The sequence below is a fragment of the Pituophis catenifer genome, unplaced genomic scaffold (assembly GCF_029215685.1).
Source record: "Pituophis catenifer annectens isolate HBS135680 unplaced genomic scaffold, rPitCat1.0.hap2 SCAF_3, whole genome shotgun sequence".
Taxonomy (NCBI): Eukaryota; Metazoa; Chordata; class Lepidosauria; order Squamata; family Colubridae; genus Pituophis; species Pituophis catenifer.
Window position 1 is genome coordinate 152,075,811 of NW_027256883.1, and position 24,653 is coordinate 152,100,463.

General features: G+C 40.2%; 1 protein-coding gene across 1 annotated transcript in view; it reads right to left on the reverse strand.

Moving 5' to 3' along the window:
• The window catches only part of ACOT11 (acyl-CoA thioesterase 11), a 71,618-nt gene extending 47,750 nt beyond the window's left edge, over positions 1 to 23,868 (reverse strand). The window contains exons 1-2 of the mRNA XM_070939523.1: positions 23,765 to 23,868; positions 315 to 501 (exon numbers count right to left, since the gene is read on the reverse strand). Coding sequence (XP_070795624.1) covers positions 315 to 444 — 130 coding nt within the window. The 5' untranslated portion in view covers positions 445 to 501; positions 23,765 to 23,868. The remainder of the gene's footprint in view (positions 1 to 314; positions 502 to 23,764) is intronic.
• Positions 23,869 to 24,653: the final 785 nt, after the last annotated feature.

Below are 24,653 nucleotides of genomic sequence, written 5' to 3' on the forward strand. Positions count from 1 at the left end.
CATATCTTTCAATATTAGTGTTAACTCTTGTCCCGCGGCGAATTGGTGTGTGCAGCGAGTTGGCCGTGGCAGGTTTGTCATGGCGAGCTGGCTGTGGTGAATTGTCATAGAGCCCGCCTGGAAACACCCACTCCTGCCGGGCGACGGCTCCCCACTTCGAAGAGCCTCTTCCCTAATCCACCCGGTCTACCTTAAGAGCGCTGCGCTCGGCCCACCCGCGGGCTCGCCCGTTTGATCCAGCCCAGGGCGGGTTGCCAAGAAACGCGTTCCCGCCCCTCCGTCTGCCAGAGGCCGGGAGAGCAAGCGCGGCTTACCCGAAAGACAGGCGACCGTGTCGATCCACTTCAGCAGCTGCCCGATGCTGAGCTCCCCGTGGTGGTTGCTATGGCACGGCTGCACGATCTGACTCATCTGCACCTCGGTGGGGTTCCGGTAGCTGTCCATGGCGGGCTGCGGAGGCGCCGACTCTGCCGCCGCCGTCGTCGCCGCCGCCGTGCGACCCTGAAGGAGGGGAGGGGGGGAGGGGGGGAGACAGAGCCGGTCAGGAGAAAGAGAACAAAGCGAGTCACCTCCTGAGGGGGAAAAAAAAAATATCAAACGCAACCGGAGCCTCGCAGCCGCTGGAGCCCCGCTCGGTCCCGTTCGCGATTCCCGGTGATCTCCGGGTCGGCGAATTAGAAGCGCAGCGCTCACACCCCGAAATACGCCGTCGTATTCCCGGCTCGGCACAATCCGAAAGTTCAGACTTCGGGAATTGCCTTCTCCCAAATCTGGCCGGACTAAATAATTCGGCCAAGCCAAAGAGAAAGGCCGGCAATTCTGGAAGTTAGATCGCAATCCGAGGCGAGAATCCTCTCCACCGTTTCGTCCATTAGGAGTGCCTCTCTTCCACCCCCAACCCCGGCTTGACTTTTGCTATGGGAAACCCGACCAAACCCTCCCTCCTTTCTCGAGTTAACTAAAGACGGCAGGTAAAAATTACCCCCGTCCGTTCACGAATTGCAGGCGAAGGAAAAGACTGCAGCCATTCGCTTGAATGGCAAAAAGCCAACCGCCCCGCACTGGATCCCCTTCCGGAGAGTGAATTTGCCAAGCGACAGGGCAACCTGAGCTTTCGCGGAAGTTGGGCTGTGTGCGTGCAAAGAATATAGTAAGAGTGGAAAAAGTGAGCAACGACCGACGCTTCCCATCCAACGTTTTCCTCCTGCCTTAAGAATTCTCCTACGGAAGAGAGAAGCTCTGGTGCAATCCTTAATCAGAGACAATACTGGTCAAACGAGTCCCGGATTAATCCCGAGAGTTTTAGGAAGGCTACTCCTTATGCCCCTCCCACGACGAAACCCATTCTTTCGATTATACTGTACTTGGAACTGTGTTCACTTGTTTCTCACTTGGGCTCTTTGGTGTTCTCTGAGCTTGGTTTTCATGCAGACGGGTTTTTTAGCCATCTAGGTAGATATGCTCATCAGTGCATGTTGATGGTATTACCTAGTTGGGTAAGGAAATGTCTGCAAAAGAAACAGCGAAGCCCAGAGAGCACCAAGGACCCCACAGTTCAACCCTGAGCCACAAATGTTCTCTTCTTCATGTAGTTCTCAACTTGCAACAGTTCATTTAATGACTGTTTGAAGTTATAACAGCATGAAAAAAGTGACATGACCATTTTTCACGCTTATGACAGTTGCAGCATCCACATGTGGTCAAAATTCAGATGCTTGGCAACTAGCTCATATTCATGACAGTTGTGTCCTGGGCTCACGGGAGCACTTTTTGTGACCTCCTAATAAGCAAAATCAATGGAGAAGCCAGATTCACTTAACAACCGGGTTACTAACTTAACAACTGCGTTAAGTGATTTACTTAACAACTGTGGCAAGAAAAGTCGTAAAATGGGGCAAAATTCACTTAAATGTTTCACTTAGCAACATAAGCTTTGGCTTCAATTGTGGTCGTAAGTTGAGGACTACGTGTATTGGTTTCTTTTCAAATGCCTACATTTTTATGCTGGGCGCTGACAATGTTTTGTTAGATCCTAATGGAGATCAATGCCATCTAAGCAGTACTGTGTTATTAAAAATGAATGACGATACTCCCTTCGCCATGAAGTACATGTTGATGGTGTTTGTGATTCATCCCATATCTAATGTTTCTTCATGGTCATAAGACCGATGTGGAAAACATGATGGATGAGAATGGGAAATTCTTCCTCCTCACTTTTTATTGGTTAATGATGTTTGATACAGACCATACTGTTTCGGGTGTATGAACAGTTCTCTCCCAGAAGACAAGTTTAGCAATAGCACAACAATATTAAGAGCTTTTCTCACACTCCAGGGCACAACACATTTTCTATTTTGTGTCACAGAACTGTGCCACCTGTGACCAACAGCCTTGAGAATAAATTTCGAGAGTTGTTAACAGGTTGTAATGTAACAGGAGTGGGCCAAATTAAGAACCTGGCAGTCCCTCAGCACATTTATCTTTGTAGTAGTAGCAAGAGCTTTAAAAACATAGAGTTATAAAGATATTCCCTGGCCTTACATTCTCCAACACAATGCAAGGAATAAATTGAAGTATACACATAATAAAGTAGCAATAATGTCTTAAATGCATTTAATTTGGGGGATGTAGAATTTTCTGATTTTACTACTCCAGTCAATATTTTCAGGGTTTTTTTAATGGGTCCCCAAAGTTTCATAAGCCCTAGGCCATGCATATGTTGTGCCTAATGGATAACACAGGCACGAGTCAGAGGGAGAAATGCTAAGGCTATGCAAACTAACAAAAAATGTGCAAAATATGCCTTTAAAATCTCTTCACAAAGTGTGGCTCTAAAATACACACACAGTCTGGGGTTTTTGGTAACCTGGACAAGTTTCCACAGCCAAATAAGGCCTAAGAGGCCTAACACAATGTGACTTAATAAAGAAAACTGTTGCCTCCCTGGTGTAAATTGCATAGTTGGAATTAATTCTAGATGTAGGATTATTTAAATTTATACCAAAATTAAATACACGTAGTCTTCAACATACAACCATAGTAAAGGTAGCCCTCAATTTACTAACATAGTTGAGCCCAAAATGTCTGTTGCTAAATAAGACAATTAAGTGAGTCTTGCCCCATTTTCTGACCTTTCTTGCCACAGGTTGTTCAATGGATCACTGCAGTTAAATTAGTAACATGATTGTTCAGTGAATCTGGCTTTCCCATTGACTTTGCAGGTCACAAAAAGTGATCACATGAACCCAGGTCACACATATGAGTCAGTTGCCAAGCATCTTAATTTTGATCATGTCAGGATTCCAAGTAACTCCATAGAAAGCCGAACTCCAAGGCAGACAAGTTCCTTGAAGAACAATTTTATTGAAGGTATCATATTGGCACAAGCTGGTGAAAACTGACTCTGAAAGTTCCTGCAGTTTTCACCTGATTAAAATGTGAAAGTTCTCCCCTTCCCCAAACAATCAGTCACATTGTCCAATCAAGGTGCTGGCTGGTTGCCTGGATACAGTGCTCCTCCTCTACTGTGCTCCTCCAGCCACCTGTTGGAATGTCCTTGGTTCCCACAGGAAAGTATTTTGTTTTGGCTACAAACCCCCATCTAACTATGTCCCCCCTCCCTATACCTTCTTCACATTCTGGCAACCCTGAAGCCTCCAAAATGGCCCCAGTCAGGTTCGCTTCAGATTGACAAATGTGTTCATGGAGATCCTGCAATGGTCATAAGTGTGAACAACGGTCATAAGTCACTTTTCTCAGTGCCACTGTAACTTTGAACAGTCATTAAATGACCTTTTGTAAGTCGAGGATTACCTGCAGAATCTGTCCTTCACTAGTGGATCTCTATGGGTGCACCTTTGCCAAAAACTGGTTGGCTTTCATCAAAACCATGGTAAAATGCAGTCACTTAATATGGAATGCTACAAATGGCTGTAAATCCAGCCAGGTTCCCAAAGTTTGGTCATGTGACCATGGAGAGGGCCCAGCTATCAGCACTTTGAATCTGGTCAAGTCGCTAAGCAACTGGCTGTAAATTGAGGACTTCCTGTAAAAGGAGATTTTGTTTTGGTCCTGCCTCCATCCAGTTTTTGTTTTAGTACAATCCCTAATTTGCCCTTCAGAGGGCAAGTTCCCCCCTTGGTTCGAGAATGTGACACCTCCTTTTTCATAAAGGGCTCACAATCACACAGTCAAATTAGCTGGGCACATAGCTTGGCACTTCCCCCCCAAAAAAAACCAAAATTACAGGTCGAGCTATTTTAACTTCTAGTATCTACTCATATCTCTTACTTAGCTAGTGATAACTAATATTCAGAATACTAAATACCACACTAAACTGGTAAACCCACTACTTTTCAGAAAGGACAGCCTAGTAATTTTTTAATATTATTTTTTTAATATTCTAACTACAGATTTAGTCCTTGACAGTTTATTTAGTGACCATCACTGAAAAAAGGACTTATGACCATTTTTCACATCACCACTGCAACATCCCCATTGTCTCATGATCAAAATTCAGACACTTGACAACTGACTTGTATTTATGGTGGTTATAGTGTCCCAGGGTCATGTAATCACTTTTCGTGACCTTCTGACAAGTCAATGGGTAAACCAGATTCCATTATCAAACGTGTCACTCACTTAACAACTGCAGGGATTCATTTAACAATTGTGGCAAGAAAGGTCGTAAAATGGGGCAAAATTCAGTTAACAATTATCTCACTTAGCAGAAGAAATTTTGGGCTCAATTGTCGTTAAGTCAAGGACTACCTGTATACCCACTAGTTCAGCAAGCACAACGATTTCCAAACTGGGCAGCATTAAAGAATACTGTAAGAACACTGAGTAGCTAAATGTCTATGGATATTCTCAGTCATCCAGGTCATGGTTGTCCCAAAGGTGTTTTTTTCAAGAGGCAACTGGACTTTCTGGTTTTTCTTTGAAGATGTTTCGCTTCTCATCCAAGAAGCTTCTTCAGCTCTGACTGGATGGTGGAGAATGGAATCCAGTCAGAGCTGAAGAAGCTTGTTGGATGAGAAGTGAAATGCCTTCAAAGAAAAACCAGAAAGTCCAGTTGCCTCTTGAAAAAAGCACCTTTGGGACTGAGCAGCTAACAGATTGGTCTAGATTGGAATTAGACCAAAGAACACGGCTAGGATATCTGTTGTGTAATCCTATTCAAGGGGGCAATAACATTCTACAAGGAGTGTGCTCTCTAAAGGAGGAGATGTCACCTTTGCTCTAACTATTTCAAAATGAGATAGCTTTAAAACAGTCCCATTCTTTCTCTGAAAGTTTGTTGACCAGGTGCGATATGGCCAGACTGTTTTTACTAGCGTTGTGAAAATAACTTATGAAAATAATTTGTTAAAAAGTGGGGAAGGGAGAAAACTAATACACTACACTTTGTTACATTCCTATTGTTCAGAACCAACAAAGGAAGAAAAAAGTAGTATTTTCTTGATTAAAGTGATTTAATATGTTACTTTTTCTCACTATCAGAGTTCAGAAAAAGGGTGTGTCTTTTGACGCAAACATTGGCTTCTGATATATATTAACAAGTTAGGTATGCGTATCCGACTAAGCCCATAATATAGCTTCTTTCATTTGGGCATACCATATTGTATATTAACCCATTAATTGAATCCAGCTAATTCAGCAAACTGTGATAAATGAATCCAACCAGTTGCCTCCTGTTAAATGTTCCAAAATAATAATTTAAAAAGTACTGTTGCAGTATTCTGTGTGATGATGTTGGATACAATCAACAATATTAGGCTTTCTAATTTTTTTTTTTAAAGTAGATTTTAAAAAACGAAGTTGGATCCCATGCCCTTTCTAAACAAAAACAATCCAATTCCTGTTGAAACAGACAGACACCCTTTTCATTTAGGCTAGGACATGAAAAGCAAGCAATTATTTGCTTAGTTGAAAACACAAAAGCTGTGATTTGCAGAGAGGTTTAGATACTCAAAAACCACTGATATTCAGTGACCCTCCTAAGCCACAGACACACAAAACAGGCCTGTTCCGGCTTAGAATAATTCCATGCCATGGCCCAACTCACAACATTTCTACATGACCTTGACTTTTGGAAGTAGATTGACAAAATGTGAATGAGCCCCATCAAATTAGGACCAGCACTATGCTATTTGAGAAGTACCTTTATTTTTCACTTTGCTTTTGCCTAACTGAATACAACGCTGGATCTCGGTTCATGAAAATAAATGCTCCTTAATATTTATTTTCTAGAAATCGCCTGAAGGCAACCCTTTAAAGATGGCTATGACTTTCGAAAGAACTATTACAGATTATTGGGAGTTGAGGTATACTAACAATAAAATCTTTAGTCAATTCAAAGCCTAGGGTTAGAGGATTCATCATCTCCAAATCTAATTTTAAATATTTGAATAATCTGGATATCTACCTATCAATGATCATAATGGCGGCATATAAATTTAATAAATAGCATAATAGAAGGTTAGCACAAATCATGCTTATTTCTATGTTGCTACTGAACTGCCTTAAGAGGTCCATGTGATAAAAAAAATGCAATGAGTTTAAGGCATCTGATATATTAAACATATTTATTAAAACTATATGCAAAACACCTACTTGAGCAAAATTAGGAATGAGTCATTTACTGTTCAGAATAGATCAGACTGCTCCTCTAAAATCTTAACTTCTTTTCTCCTTCTGTATAAATCACCATACTCCTTGAACAACTAATAAAAAATTATTTTTTTAAAGGACAATTTCTTCCCGGAAATTAAGACAAACTCTACGTATTTCTTGTCAGAAATAAGGCTCCATAAAATCGACAGGATTTAGTCCTATAAAAAGACTGCAGCCAGAATGGTTTAAAATTTGGCCACTAATCTCTTAGTAAACAGCCCTGTGAAAATGAAGTCACTTAACCACAGAGGATATGAGTTGTCATTTAAATTATTTTGGGTTCAAACACCGTGGAAATGTCTGCCTCTCAAGATGGCAATGAGCTACATACAATACAAAAACTTCACCTCCTCCTAGGCCAGGTATTAACCCACAGAAAAATAACAGCTTACCTATTTTCACCTTTTACTCCATGATATCACATCCATGAGATGCTTAATCTTAAAAACCACACTATTCTGGCCAACTGAAATAGTCACAAGTGCTCTACCCTCGGACTACCAGGAGGAGCCTTCAGAAGAGCATCAAGAGAGAGTGAAGGATTTTCTGTCTTCTTTGACAAGGACACCCGTCCTCCTGCTCTCTTTAACGACCCACAAAGGTCCCACAGCCATCAACTGCAGCATCAGGAGCAAAGCACCGTAAAGCTGCTGCCTGGGGTTTTGCCACACAGATTCCCATAAGAGCAGTGAATCAGAGCAAATTTCTGCTATGCTCAGTTCAAAGGAAAGGAGTAGCTAAGCGTCCCTGCCATCACAAATTGCGATCATCAAAGGCATTGTTGTTTCTACAATGGAAAACATGGAGAGCCTTTTAAAATACAGGAAGAGATCAGGACCAATGCTGAAATCTCAACTCCTTGGTTCTGCTTCTAAATGGTTCAGAATCAGACGGTTTCCTCAACTTGCTATCCTCAGGCTGTGCTTTTTGAAAAGGGACTCCGAATGCCAGAGGCAAAAATGTTAGCAGCACATTAAAAGAAAGAGAGTCCGTGTTTATTTTCTGATCAGGCTCTCCTGAGTCCAAATGTCTCCTGGTTTCTTGCTGAATTCAATTTACCGCTGGAAAAACAGGATTCTCCAAACTACAGGTAGTCCTCAACGTACGACCACAATTGAGCCCAAAATTTATGTTGCTGAGTGAGAAATTTGTTAAGTGAGTTTTGCCCCATTTTACGACTTTTCTTGCCACATTTATTAAGTGAATCACTGCAGTTGTAAAATTAGTAACCCAGTTGTTAAGTCAATTTGGTTTCCCCATTGACTTTGCTTCTCAGAAGGTTGCAAGAGGTGAACACTTGACCCCAAAACACTGCAACCGTCATAAATGCGAGTCGGTTGTCAAGCATCTGAATGTAAATCACGTGACCATGGAGATGCTGCAAACAGTTATAAGTCTGAAAAATGGTCATAATTCACTTTTTTCAGTGCCGTTGTCACTTCGAATGGTCACTAAGTGAACTGTAGTAATTTTGAGGATTACCTGTAGTAGGTATTACAGTAGTCCTCAATTTATGACCATAATTGAGCCAGGAATTATGGTTGTGGCAGTCATTAAACGGCTCACAACATGATCATATCCAATTTTTTTTGCAGTGGTGTTAAGCAAACATGATGGTCATTAAACAAAACCATCATACCCAGCAGGCATTTGTTACTGCTGGAAATCAGAAGTAAATACCAGTTTCTGGCAAATTTATGTGGCAAAAATCACGTGAACACTGGACAATGCTAACAAGCCATGAATGTGAGCCAGTTGCCTAGCATCCTAAATGCGATCACTTGTCCGGGTGGGTGAGATTGACTGTCAGAATTTGAACATTGAGTATTAAGTAGCTCTGGCCAAGTCCATCATAACTTGAAATGGTTGCTAACTGTTGGTAGGTTGAGGATTACCTATGTAATTGAAAAATAAGCCAAGATAGCTAAGGTAACAATGGGGGAGCAACTTGGGAAAATGTCTGGAAAGCAATTCTATGCCAACTTAGGTAATCAACCATTACCCAACACTATTGTAGACAACAATAAAATGTGATCATAAAGTCAATTGTAATGCCATTCCGCAAATACAGGTAGTCCTCGACTTACAACAGTTCATTTAGTGACCGTTCGAAGTTACATTGGTCCTGAAAAAGTGACTTACAATAATTTTTCACACTTACGACTGTTGCAGCATCCCCATGGTCATGTGATCAAAATTTGGATGCTTGACCACTGACTCACATTTATGACGGTTGCAGTTTCCTGGGATCACGTGATCCACTTTTGTGACCTTCTGACAGGCAAAGACAATGGGGAAACCAGATTCACTTAACAACCCTGTTACTAACTTAACATCTACAGTGATTCACTTAGCAACTGTGGCAAGAAAGGTCGTAAAATGGGGGCAAAACTCACTTAACAACTGTCTCTCTTACCAACAGAAATTTTGGGCTCAGTTGTGGTTGTAAGTCGAGGACTACCTGTAGCAGTATGCATGTCTTTCATTCTGCTACAGATCCAATCCAACAGTTGTGGATGATAGGGTAGCAATAGGAACAGCACTTAGACTTATATACCACTTCATATGGTTTTTCAGCCCTCTCTAAGAGGTTTACAGTGTCAGCCTATTGCCCCCAACAATCTGGGTCCGCATTTTACTGACCTTGGAAGGATGGAAGGTTGAGTCAACCTTGAGCCCTGTCAACATCAAACTCCAGACCTTGGGCGGAGTTAACCTGCAATACTGCATTCTAACCACTGTGCCACTTGCATTCTTCCATTTGCTCTTTTCTAAAGTTTTCGCAACCCACAGTCTCCTGAGTTCCAGCCTGGTGCTTTAATTATTAGGCCATTTTTTTACCTAACATCCATCTCCCTGCTCCCTACTTTACTTCTAACCATTATGTTGTGATTTGTTTCATACTGATCTTCTTTCTGCATCTCAGCAATACCAGTATACAGCATACGTGTTGAAATTATTCATTTGCAAGAATTTCCTAGGTCAAAGTTTGGCAGTGCAGTGCCCAGAGACATCAACATCTGCAAAAAACAAACAAACTCCATATAAAATTTAGTCCCGCCTGGACTACTGCAACGCTCTCTACATGGGGCTCCCCCTGGGGTGCACCCGGAGGCTCCAGCTGGTCCAGAACGCGGCCGCGCGGGGGATTATGGGGGCGACGAGGCGCTCCCATGTAACACCTCTCCTGCGCGAGCTGCACTGGCTCCCGGTGGTCTTCCGGGTGCGCTTCAAGGTGTTGGTGACCACCTTTAAAGCGCTCCATGGCTTAGGGCCGGGGTACTTACGAGACCGCCTTCTGCCACCGATAGCCTCCCACCGGCCAGTACGCTCGCACAGAGTGGGCCTCCTCAGGGTGCCGTCCGCCAGACAATGTCAGCTGGCGACCCCCAGGGGGAGAGCCTTCTCTGTGGCGGCGCCCACCCTCTGGAACAACCTCTCCCCAGAGATACGTACAATAACAGACCTCCGGATTTTTCGTCGGGCCCTGAAAACCCATTTATTTCAACTAGCTGGGCTGGCTTGAGTTAATTTTAAATTGATTTTAAATTTGGTTGTTTTAATTTACGGCCAAAATATTTAATTATTTTAAACTGCTTTTAAATTTTGTATGTATTGTTTTTTACTTTGGCTGTTCACCGCCCTGAGTCCTATTTTGGAGAAGGGCGGTATAGAAATTTAAACAAACAAACAAACAAACAAACAAACAAATAAATACATACATACATACATACATAAATAAATAAATGAATAAAATTTAACATAGATATTTTAAAAAGTTGTAGATTTCAGCAGACCTTTTTATGAAAGTATGGGGCTTTCAAACTTCAGATCACATGAAAGCTTGGCAATCTCATAAAGGACACCTGTAAGACACCTCAGGATTGCAACCAATACAGCCTCATGAGATCTAGCAACCTTGCAGAATCTCAGCAATTTTTAAAAAGTGTTCTTTTATATTTTAGTGCCAGAAAAAGCCACTAAGCACTTTAACCAAGAATCCTCTGTGAGTTGATGGCAAAGTCCGCAAGCTGACGTCGGTGGCTTTTTAAATTACTCCCTTAAGATGTTTATTATTGCTATTATTCAGAGCATCCTGAAACAAAATGTAAAAATAATGAGTACAATTATTGTACGTTCAACTACATTAATAAGAACAAGTACAGATAAAATGCTAATGGAAATGATCAGAATTTTATCAAAGTTCAGCTAATATTTCTTGGATAGGGTTGTAGGAAGAGATATTTTTGAGAGTCAAATTTATCAGATGGCACGAGCACATCTGGATCTCAGGGTTCCCTGTGCTTCTATTTTTGAGTCAAAATACCAAAGAAGTACCTAATCCCATATTGCAACTACCGAAAATATTCCTAAAAGTTCATGTTGGGCTCTGTGCAGGGAGGGAGATTTGAGTGACAAATAGATAGACTGTTTGATGGGTCTTATGCAGCTTCTGGATACCAGTTCCAAAACAGAAATGCCCACCACCTACCAATAAAAATGGAAGAGATACACAATGCTAATTTTCCTACCCAGGAATGAATTCTAACAGAGGTTTTGATCAGTGCTTGGAAGAGAGGCTTTTGTTTACTTGCCCTTCAGGAAACGAAAGCTAATGATACTAATAAATGACTATTCAATACATGAACAATGAGGCAGAGGAAAAGTGACAAGCTGTTAACGAGACACGCTGTATAATTAAGGTGAAGCTGGTGGTGGAGGCTGATTTTTTTTTTCCCCTTTTCAGAAAAGAAGGAATTTGGAGCTACAGGAAAATGTCTTCCTTCTAACAATGAGGCTATAAAATGAAGAACATTTACTGTAATGAAGACAAACTTGACATCACCTTTGTTGTCATATTAAATTGCCGGTCTCAATGTATTCAACTACATAAAAAAGGGAATTAAGGGACAGGTTCTAATTGCTTCGGCTTCCTACAAGAAATTTCTTTTTCTTCAGTTCTAACAGTGATTATGTCGGACAAGATCTCTGCCATTAATCAGTTATCTTCTCTTGAAGTTAACAAATCCTGCTTGGAGAATGGTTATGGTGTTAACATTGGGGGCTTGGGGGTGATTAGAAGGCATGATAAACCTCCAAGTCGTTCTATTGAAATTTGCTCTAGCCAAGCAGGAGTCAAACTGGGTTTTTTTTTTTTCTTTCCAATTTTTTCCCCCAAATAGTCACCTCTGCAAAGAAGACATTAACAACCAGCCTAGAGGATGCTGAAGAAGACACTGCAAGGGAGAACTTTGTCCTCGTACTAGGAATCAGACATCTGATTTTTTTTCCCCATCACTTGGTTTCAATCACATGCAGGATCAGGACAACAGACGCCCAATGTGCAGGAATGCAATTTAATATTCATGGTGCAGCATTCATAAGGAGTCGTAGCACGTCTATGTCACCACACAGGCCGGATATTTATGTATGGTCCTCTAAGACATGTCGAGGAGGGGTGGGCTTCTATGCTCATGGCTACTTTCAATTCTTCCCTGCCTAGGAGAGAGACAGCATGCAGATGCTGGCATTTGGGGAAAAGAAAATGAAATTGAGAATACGAAGAGCAATGCTGGAAAAACCAGGTTCTCTAGATTAGAAAATCAGGCATGCTTAACTCACACTATATATAAAAAAAATGCCAGAGGTCCAATCCAGACACACAACTTGAAGAAAAGGATAAAGAAGTATGACCATATAGGAAAAAGAGACCAATGTGCAGATTATTAAACTGTTACCTGTGAATATCAACAAGCACGTGTATATTGGGGCTTTAGGTAGCTATTGTAACACAATTTGTGTTTTTAAGGAATAGTTTATACCAGGAAACATGGATGTAATTTATCTTTAAGTTTCTTAGGATGACCTTGAAACAATCACCATTGTTTTGGCAAAATTACCTTCACAGAATTATAGGCAAGGTTAAAGTTAGAGAACTAGTTTGGTGTAAAGTCTAGAAATCAGGAGACCATGAATTCTAGTCCTGTATTAGGCATAAAAATCAGATGAGTGACCTTGGACCACTCCCACGGCCCTAAGAAGAAAGCAGTGAAAACTATTTCTGAAAATCTTACCAAGACAACTGGGGATTTGTCCAGGCAACTTCCAAGGAGACTATAAACGTTGAATACTGTAACTTATTCTATGCTGAGGGAGGGAATACCTTTAAAAGCTTTAATGAGAGATACCAGGCAGAAGGATTGAATGAAACCTGCATTAAGAAAGCTTTCAAAAGTAAAATGGATCTAGCTTGATCTGAGCATCTGTATGTGGTATGTGCCTGCTCACAGAAAACACACACACACACACACATACACACACACACACACAGAATGCTTAGACTATTCTGTCAGCAAGCTGCTCACATACAAAGCAGACTGTTCAACAAGTCCCCGAAATGGAAATGCTAGCTTTTGTGCAATTACTTATGTATGTTCCTTGAAGCACAACTGCTGTTTATTTTGCAATCTGTGCCAAAATTTGCCAGCCGGCAGCTACGAAAGGAGAAAAAGGAAAGCCTTCAAGCAGCTGTGAGCCCTGTTTTCCTTTCCTGTCTGCCTTTTCTCAGCATTGTAAAAACCTTCTCTCGGTCTTCTGAAAGAGAGCCAGGAGGTTTCTCCTGTGATAGAGATGTAGGAGTGGGAGGATAAAGCCTATCATTAACTTAGTTAGTTTTTGAAAACAGATGTGCTTTAATTTTTCATGGTCCAGCTTTCTATACTCAATACTGACTCTGTGCTTATGTGTTCTATCCCTTCCCCAGATGTTCTATCCCAGGTAACTTGGGTTATCCTGCAGGATGCTTTAGCTCTTTCAGTCTTATTTATCCTACCAAAAGCAACCATGAGGTCCTTGGTTCTTTCTGAGGTTGGTTGGTCTCTTGCAGATGTTTCATTACCCAAACTACTAGCACTGATGACGTTACCTAGTTTGGCTAATGAAACGTCTGAGAGAAAACAACTAAGTTCAGAGAGCACCAACAACTGCCCATTTCAACCCTGAATTACAAATATTCTCCTTTATTGGGAAGCAACCATTCACTTCACAGCCTAAACACATTCTAAACTCATCTAACTCTTAGCCGAGCCTTGGTGCAACCTGGTTCAGAGAGAAAGATCCCAGGATTACCTGCAAGGGCCAAACATTTAGGATGCTCTCCTTCAGAACGTATAATCTACCAGCATTACCAGGACTCCTAGAGCTGCTGTATCACAGTCCTTTTTTACTATATCATTCCTTATAATAATATGAATAATATTCAGCTTTCAGGCAGTACAGTAATGCATCCAAGAATCATTATTTTCTGATGTTTAGAATTGTGCCAGCATTGCCTAGTTCACGTTTTAAAAAAATACTCCTGATTTTTAAAAGGAATTTGGCACTTTAGGAAGTGTGGAACGACAACACAATGTAGGACTCCTCTTGTGCATTGCAGACACGATGGCAATAAATAAAGACCAGGGAGGACTTTCATCCCTGTAACCACCAGATTTCCTAATCTTCCTTGATTCATTAGATCTAGATGTTTGCAAAGAAAAGTGATTAACACTGAACTCAAATGGCCTTTCTAAATTCACAACCAGATTTAGAGTGGAAATTGGGTGAGTGAGTTCTATCAATTTCCCAGGAAAAGGAGAAAATCTTCAGCAGTTCCTCAAAAGCAGGAGTCTGCTCAAGAGTGACAGTAACCCTACTACTGAAAAGCCCAACAGATATACCAGGTCCCTTCTAGTGGGTTTTACCAGAAAAGCTGCAGATCACCAAAGAGAAGATTGTATGGTGAAAAACTAGACCAGGGGAATCCAAACTTGGTGACTTTAAGACTTATGGACTTCAACTCCCAGAATTCCCCAGCCAGCACAAACCGCAAGTCTTAAAGTTGCCATGTTTGGAGACCCCTGGACTAGAGAATTATACATAGACATATACCAACTGCAAGAATATCACTTTCCCTGTGAAAGTTTCTTCTCTGGTAGAATTTCTTGAGACATTTTTTTCATTATAGGAAATTTAAAAAGCAGGAGAACTTTCCTGCCCAGTATAGTTTCAGGTCCTCCAATTGCCTGTAGAAATCTATGAGAAGAAACTTTAGTGCAAACATACCAGCCTATCTTAAAGATGACAGGAGTATTAGACACTCTAGGCTATGTCATAAATGTAAGCTTACTATCTTTGGTCTCCCAAGTGATTCTTACTAACAAGCCATGAAAAATCAATTTAATAGAGCAGAGGTCCCCAACACCCAGGCCACGGGCCACGGCCATTCAGAACTGGGCCGTGCAAACAGCAGGCAAGCTCATGAGGCTTATTTGACTGGATCAATCAATCTTTTCTTGTCATTCTCACATTACATGAATCCCCTTTAAATGCAGTTAGGGATGTTGTAAGAACCTGGCCAATGATAAATACCTACAAAAATCCCTGACATATGAAAACTGGAACTAAGAAGTTCATTAAAACAAATTATTTTAGTTGCGATGAATGTTAAATGAGCTTTAGATCCAAACAGCTCCTAATGAAAAAAGCATCCAGTGGCAATTTCATCGCTGAAACTGATTTCGGCACATCTCTCAAATTTGCCCAGGCCATAGGTTTAAACAATCTATGTTTTGTTTGATTTAATTAGAAAATGGAAAGTACTGCTAACTTAATTAAATAACCTCAAAAGAATTACTGGTATTGGGATATTACAGCATTGATTTAGCCAATTAAAATAAGGCAGTGAAATGAATTTGTTTAATTAGTCAACAATCCTCTTTAATAGCTACAGTTGCTCTTCAGAGGAGGCAGTAGGCCATCCAAGTTTACAGATGAGGTCCAATGTACTAAAATGTGAAAAAACATGGCTTGGTGGGTGCTATAATGCATTAACAATTAATATGAAGGCCCAGAATAGTAAATGAGACAAAATAAAACCTGCCATTAAAAACACCAACGTGGAACTAATTACATTACCTGAGCTGCTAATGTAACAAAATACATCTACATTATCTCCAAAAGTAATGAAAAGGTAGAGCTCTTCCTGTACAAACAGCCATTATTCTGGAAAAGAAACTAAAAGGACCAGTAAAACACTATCTTATGACTTCCATGGTTTTATAACCAGAAGAAACTAATAAACAGTCTGAAACTACATTGCTTAAATAATGCTGCTTCGGGTACCGAAACTGCAGAGAGGACATCTCCATTATTAATTTATATTCCGGAAGTATAAAGTTGAAGAATATTTTCCAAGAAATTGATTATTGAAACTAATTAACTGTCTGTCCTCATTAAAACCTTCAATCTCAGCCAGCTGTCAAACTGTTGAAAGCTGATGCAGCCTTTAGGGGCACCATAGCAACAAGGCCCATTACCTAGGCAATAGCGCTCTTATTCTAGCAACCTTTGACTGACCTAGTTCTAGCCCTCCCCATTAAAAATTTAGCATAATAATTTGCACATTAGTCTACTCCAAACAGACATATTAGTTTTTTTGTTGTGATTAGAGAGGTAATCTAATCCCAAATTCCTACAATGAGGAACAATTTTTTTAAAAAAAAGTTGAATGTGAGGTCAACTTTAGGAGAATTTTGTGATCATGCTTGCTATCTATCTTGTTACTATGTACATGTCCGATGAGCAGCCAAAAATTTAAAGTTCTTTAAAAACAAACTTCCTATTGGGGTTCTCCAGATTTCTTAGCAAAATTCTGTCAACTTCTACTTTCCTCCCAAGGTACCCTACCAAGGCTACCAAAGAGCCTTGGTAGCACAGTGGACTAATGCACTGTTATTAACATCTGCTGCTTGCAATTACTGCAAGTTCAAATCCCACCAGGCTCAAGGTTGACTCAGCCTTCCATCCTTTCAAAGGTAGGTAAAATGAGGACCCAGATTGTGGGGGCAATAAACTGACTTTGTATAAATATACAAAAGTATGAAGGCTATTGCTTAACGCATTGTAAGCTGCCCTGAGTTTCCGGAGAAGGGTGGCATATAAATTAAAGCAAAAAAAAAAAAAGTTGGCAGGTCATGTAAAATTAAATGAATTTGATTATACCAAATACTCTCTGATAAACAGAAACCATCCTTTATAAGATGTAACTTGAGTTTACAGATTGTACTAAGCTGCCGATGACTTTACTGTAGTTGTTGAATAAGCCACAAGGGTCTGGGTTCATACAACACACTAAGTCAGAATCAAATAATTTATTATTTATTGTGATGTGTGACATCATATCTGAATGCGTTTAGCAAATCTGTGTCACCTGGTATCTGTTGGGACTGCTGTTTCTAGAATTATCAGAGTGCATGTGTTCTGGAATTCAGAGTCCAGAATAGATGCAGGTCAGACATATATAACTGCTTTATCTAGTTTGATATTTAAGCTTTATGTTATTCCTATTGGTTAGAAGCCCAGATGAGGGAGATGGAGAACAAAGGAATAAATCATATCCATCAAGAATAACAAAGAATGTATTTAAATGCTTCGAGGAACAGACTTGCAGAAATAGGAAAAAAAAAAAATGGCAAATATTGCCTAACAAAATAATTCCTCACCCACAACAGTATTCCTCACCCACAACAGACTACACTACAGTATTGGTAGCTATGAAGTATCCTGAAAGTCAGTATGGCCCCTAAATGACATAAGACTGAAACTGAGGTCACTGCACAGATGGGAGACTACCAAAATTTCCCCAGAATTGCAGGCAAGACTGGAAGTTGAAAAAACCTCATGACAAGAAGAGGCAAACTACTTCCATACTGCTCCCAAGGAAACATCATGGATGCATGCAACCGTTTGAAGTTTTGATGGTGCTGGAAAAGGAGATTTACGACTGGTCCCTGAAGCTGCAGCATCCCCATGATCATGTAATCGCAATTGGGGTGTTTGACAACTGATGCAAACTTATGACGGACACAGTGTCCCGCAGTTTCATAATCACCATTTGCTACCTTTACAGTTGGTATTCAATAAGCAAAATCAATGGAGAAGGCAGAGGAAGTCACAAGTTGCAGTCATGTGATGTCATACTTAATCACCACCAGTGATTCATGTAGTGGCAATGTGAAACACCATTGTACTTTGAGGAGTTTAGTGACATATTCTGATTTCTCCTTCACAGTAACAAAAGTCTAGAGTCAATGAGTCAATGAGTTTAGAACTAACCTGCTTGATGGGTTGTTTTTTTTAACTTTTCTTTGCTGCATAATGGAGAAGAGGAGGGAACTTCCCATTGCTTCAAACCTGGGAAAGTCTTTCGCTTCCATCCCAGAATCATGTACCATCCAGTTAATGCCAAGTCTTTTCTCATGACCACAGAAGCAGGACCATGAAGTCTTAGTGCCAGGTTTTAATAAAAAGCCTAGTATTGGCCTTTAAGGTGGGAGCTTCTGCACAAAACCTAGCATTGAGTACTGTGGAAACCGGCAACCTTTCAAGTATCTTTGATGTCATTTTTAAGAAACTCCTGACAGCTTGTAAGAGATTAGAGTATCGTCCTGCTTGGTATGTATGCTTTTTATGTTAACAATAAAGCTTAAAATGCCTTTATTTACTAGTGTGCTTATTGTCTCTGGATCAGGGGTGAAATCCAGCAGGTTCTGGAGAACCGGTAGCGGAAATTTTGAGTAGTTCAGAGAACCAGCAAATACCAACTCTGGATGGCCCCAGAATGGGGTGGGAATGGAGATTTTGCAATATCCTTCCCCCAGGAGTGGGGAGGGAATGGAGATTTTGCAGTATCCTTTCCCTGCCATGCCCACCAAGCCACACCACGCCCACCAAGCCACGCCCACAGAGCCGGTAGTAAAAAAAAATGGGATTTCACCACTGCTCTGGATCCAAAAGAACCAATATCCTGGGCACCTGATCACTGCCCTGATACTTGGCAAAACAATTCACCAACAACCGTAGTCAGACCTTCCCCTCTAAATTGGGCATGGTCACATGATGTTTTTCTTTATAACACTTTATAATTACATGATGTTAAAGTTTCCAGTTCGAATTGCAGTTGGTAAGTGAGTACTACCTATAATCACCAGGAACTTGTCAGAATTTGAGGGTGTCTTCACCTTGATCATTACTCTGAAGAAAAGGGTAGCTACCATACTGGGCCAAACAAGAAATGAACAAAAATATCTTATAACTCTATTCATCCAGATTCTCCATCTCAAGTGGCAGTCATTTGCAGACTCTTTAGGAAATTCATTAGCAGCATGGGCAATCTAAAACATTCCAGATGGCAGACATGAATTCATTTCCCGCTCTCTAAAATATGTGGATCCTCTACTCCAGAGAGGAGTCTGGCAATCTGTTTTGGAGAACAAATTCCATCAGTCATAGCTACTATCACAAATGGTAAAGACTGTGAGAACTGTAGCCCAAAAAAACTAGAAGGGACTGGTTTGGCTATCTTAATTCTACAGATACGAGGGATCATCGTTTTCTTTCCACATTGTCGCTTGTTCTGGAGTGACATCTTGTCAGAGTTATGTATAAAACATTAAAATGGCAACTATACTGGAGTAAAGACTCCACTTCCTCCTCTCACCACAACCACCAAAATCAATAGATGAGAAAAGTTATACAGGCTGATATAAGAGATCAAAGCTTTCACAAATTGCCATACATATTTTGTCCTGTTTTAACAATGTGTATTCAACCAAGTTATCTTGAAGGTTATATCTCCTTCAGATGTTACTTTAGGATATTAAGCAACCTTCCCATATGGCTCCCTAAACACTTCTGGTTTTAAAATGCTTCCCCAAATAGCTATAAAGGATCAAGCCACTGTGGGATGCAGCAGGATCTGTTCACAGGGGTGGGAGAAAAAGTCCTAGACCTCCAATCTCTTTTGCTTGAGATTACTGAATGTTGCATCCATTCTTTTGGAAAAGAAGAATGCAGCAATCTCAAAAAAAAGGGGGATACTGAGGAAAAATTCAGTTCACCAGCATTTGCACTTTAAATGGAAAGAACCTATAAATTAAGTAGGTCAAGTCCTAGGACAAGAATTTTGGTCAGTAAATGTACATAGCAAGCTATCTTACATAAACAGTGTTATGGCAGACTTTAACCCCACATTGATTGGGACACAAACTCAGATAAGCATGATCCTACCAGGAAATTCCAGGTTTGTCTTGACGACAAATTTATTTTTCAGAGGATGGAACTATCAACAGGGAAGACATAAGTGAGGAAGTAGAAGTAGCAGGCACACTGAGTAAAAGTGACTTTGTAACACTGAAGTTTTGGATTTTACACTGACACTGTGGTTAGTCAAACACCTATCTTTAGACTTCAAAAATGTGGGCTTTAATGAAATCAGAGCAATGACAAATAAGATCCTGGAGAGGAATCCTAGCAGAACTGCAAATGAAAAGAAAAATGAAGGACAACAAAAGAAACCAAAGTGGCAAAAAGATGTGAGAATAAGCAAAAGAATACAAACAGGAAATAGACAGTTGAGAGAGGATGCAGAAGGCTGTTGGACAGATGACTCCAGATTATAGGCTGATTGATCTGAATCATCTTTTCAGACTGGTCCAGTGCTATGATTTCCATCACCCTTTCTGACAGAACAAAAATAAAAAGAATGGGGAGGTTTAAAATAGCTCAAGCAACACTATTTGCCACCACCTGGGAGACTTTTGCTTTTCTAGCTTGGATCTTAACCTAGATTCTTCTATGCTTCTAATATATTCCCAATTTATACTTACTGGGAATATTTAAAAACAGAAAAATGAGCAGCAATTCTGATATTCTCACGGGGGATTATTGGTGCATAATTAAGCAATATCCATAGTAACAAGTAAATCTGTATTAACCTGACCTACTTTTTTAAAAAAATCCATCAGCTTTTGGGACAATGGCATTCAAACTGATCGAGTCTCCCCAATTCTGCATAAGAAGGGCAGAGTGCGGAAATATTAGGAGGCAACACAACACAAGACCTTAAGGACCCACTGATACACACATTATAGATTTGGTAGTTTTGTACTTACATTTACAGAGATAAAATGTTGACCTATGACAAGAGGAAATCCCACAGAGAGGACAAAGAAAGACTGTCATATATATCATTTTAGATGATCAGAAAGGATATGATGTACAAATAAATGTTGCAGACTCGCAACCGTTTGCACTTTTCTGCATTTGTTGCTTCATAGGTAAGAGCACCGCACATTCAAAAGGTTTAACTATTCTGATAAAAATGTAATTACCAATAACATATCCAATAAATCTACCAAAACCCATCAGCACATCTTAAATACATATCTCCATTTGACTTCAGCCATTTTCTTCCTCTTCCCCACAGAACACAGCGCCCTTAATAACCTAGGAAACACACGGCAATAATGTTCTTGAGAAACTAAACATAAAAGTCATTCTGCTTAAAAAACAGTTCAAAGTCCCAATTGTGTAAATGAGGAGTAGCATGATGCAGGGACAGGAGTTTCCTTGCATTGGTGTTTAAAGAGTTTGGGCAATGACAAGATATAGGCTAGAGTTCATTGTCTGGCTAACGTTTGAGGAACATCTCTACTTAAGCTCCTGCATATCTACAGGAGGAGGTACTGAAAGGTCTTAGTTGCTCGGAAACTAACTTTGCCAAATAGCTGCTCTCTTCTTGTGCTGTCATTCATTTTTCAACCGTTACTATGGAAGTGTAGGAAGTTAGCACCCACCCCTCCTAGGAAAATGAGATATTTTAGCAAATATTAAAAGGGCAGAATATTTTCCATAAAAGGGAGGCAGAAACTCAGCTCCCCCATCTTTGTCAATGGACCATTAAGGCCTGGGCCAGTCTATTTTACCTAACAAAGATCTACCTCCTTCAGGCAGAGCCATAGTAGGAATTGCCCAAAGCCCTTTCATTACATCATTACTCAGCAAGAATCAACCAAGCCTGGGACTCAAAAGACAACCTACATAGTTACCCCTGCATGGCCCCATGGGAGTCTGACAACCAATCAGAACACAAGCTCAAATTCAAAGCCCAACAGAGGGAATAAAACCCAGGCACTCTCAGCATCTCTTCCCTTTTTGCCCAGGATCTCAAGCCATGTGATCCTGTTCACCAATAAACATTCTTTCCAAGCAACTTCCATGAATCCAATGTTTTTTTCTCCACTTGGAACTGAACCCAGGTGGACATTTCTTCCAACAGAAGGATAATTAAGCTATCCCATTTTTTAAATTCTATATTTCTATTACCATTGGCTGCAGCAGGTCAAAGCAGTAATATCACAATCAGCGTGCAGAATTAAGATGAAGGAGTTTTGTAGGAGTGTGTATGCATATTTGGGGAGAGTTTAACTTTTTGGATGCATTGAATCTATTTAATGCTTTAATTCTTTGTGTTTTATTCATAAAATCAATGGGAAAGTGTTGTGGTGTTTTTCCACCAAAAACAGTGGCACAGTCTTTGAAGGCAGCAAAAAAAAATTGGTCTGAGACTTGAGGTCTGTCCCCCTCTGGTGTGTGTAAATAGCATCACAGCCTCCCCTTAAGCACCTACAAGATTTGGGGAGGGGGAGGGAATCTTCTTGCATATTAATTAGCACTCATTTTAAAACTAAGGTATATTCCGTCTGCACAAATCCAGAACAGAAAAGAATGCCACAATATGTCTTATATGTACTGGAAAGCTGCTAATGCAGTACACAAGGATGAGATTTTTGTTTATCCATTTAAAAAGTTTTGCAAATGCTTTGAATTTGATCTCAATTTTGTGAAAAAGTTCTACAACTCATAGAACTAATAGTCTAACCTGGATGTCTCATATCTCCCCTGTATTTAAAAAAAATCCTACCAATGTAGTATATCAAGTTGTAATTGGAATCAGTATAAGTAGTCCTTGGTTAACAACAGCAATTGGGACTTAGCATCTTGTTGCTAAGTAATGTGGTTGTAAAATACAACATCACAAACTTGAGTCGCTTAGCAATGGCAGTTCTAGCACTTCTGGTAACCATCATTAAGCAAATCCTGTGCTGTCATTGAGAACAATATCACATGCTCACCATTTGTGAACTCCTGCCAACTTCCCCATGGACTTGGCTTGTGAGAAGCCAGCAGTGAAGGTCACAAATAGCAATCACATGACTACAGGACAGTGCAACATTGTAATTGTGAGCCAAGCGCCCAAATCACAACACATAATCGTGCGATTGCCTTAACAGTCAGAACTACAAAAATCGATCGTAAGTAGCACTTGTTTAGCACTGTCACAAATCTGAATGGTTGCTGAACAGTCATTAAATGAGGACCACCTGTATGCAGATATACAACAAATGAGAGAAGGAAAATGGAACATACATAGCAGTTACAAAACATTAAATTCTTCTTTAAATCAGAAGGACATGCTATTCCCAGCCACATTGAAAGTGCACTTCTTGCAAGAAATCCATTAATTTATCTTCCTTGTACAGAAGCTATTCATACGTTTTGTTATTATTCACAATTCCACATCTGCATATCTTACGGCAAGTACCTAAACAATGCACTTTGAATGTCAAGTACTATTCTTTGGTGATTATCAAGGAATGAGAAGCAAATCACGGCTTTAAAGATCCACTCTACAGATCATGTCTCAGATCCACCATCTATCAATCTGTTGCAAATAAGGATGGATCCTGAAAAATGTGTGTGTGTGTGTGTGTGTGTGTGTGTGTTTCTCTTGTGGGACAGTCAAAGGAATTGGAAACTGTTGCAGTACTCCGTTCTGCCAAGTTTTCCGACTGCATCAAAGTTGAGGCCATGCCAAGAAACAAGAAAAAAAAACCCTTTCAAACTCAAGTTGGTTGGCATTTTAGGTTTACAGAAGCTACTTCTAAAAAAGAAAAGTGGCATTGCAAGCCACAAATAAATCTGTTTTATGTCCTGTCCAAAGGACCTCTCTATCAGGAAAGAATTGTTTAGCTCCACTAGGTAATACATTCTTCTAGCATAGTAATCACGACGGTAAATTCATCAAAATCTAGCAGAACTGTGGCTTCATAGCCTCATTTTCTATTGCTCTCCCCCATTCCCAGCTTCCCCCAGGCTCACCATCAGCAGAGCAAGCTGAATACTGTATATTGCAAAGAGCTTTTCTTACATAAGAGAGACGCACTTCCAGCGAAGGATCAAACCAAGCAATGGCTTTTACCCAAGAAGGAACGACAAGCCATCTGCTTCCAGTACTTTGGAAGTACTCAGCCTCCAATTCACTCTCTCTGCCCCCCACCCCCCACCCCCCACCCCTCCACAGGCTTCTCTAGAGCTTTCCAGCTTCCAAGTAGAACTACAACAAACCTGCTTTTCAGATCTCTGGGGAGCGATATACACACTCACACACACGCGACTTCCCGTTTAAAAAAAAAAAATTCATTAGAGCTTTCTCTTAAAGTGGAACTTCCTATAAACTTCTCCCTAGCAATTTGACAAAACCCCTTTTTACTAGAACTTATTTCCTTCTTAGGAAAGAGACATTTCTTTGCAATTTTCAGAGATGTTGACCATTAGTGGTTAGTAAGCAGAAGATCCCACCTCTTCCCTGTTTATGTACTAGTCCCTTTCTTAAATCTAATTTTTGTTAATGTTTTAATTTGTAATATTTTTAGTATTCTGTTATATTTTAATTTTGTAAATTAAATTGTCTGCCTAAAGTTGCTCAACAATGAGATGGGTGGCAGATAAATTTAATAAATAAATAAATAAACCATGATTTCTGGTCTTTATACTGCACTTTTTAAACTCATAGATAGAAAATAAAATGAAAAACCTTGGTTTGGGAACTCCTGGGCATACTGCAATTGCTGTTTCATTTTTTATCTTTTTGGCCCTTAATCATGTCCTGTCAAGGCATTGTCAACTCTTAATGACCACATAGTTGTTTTCCATGATTTGGCTCTTAGTAAATTTCCCAAACTTGGGATCAATCTTGTAAAGCCTGTACAGAGGAAGAAGAATTTGATTATGGTTGGAAAAAGTAGACCATCTGCTTC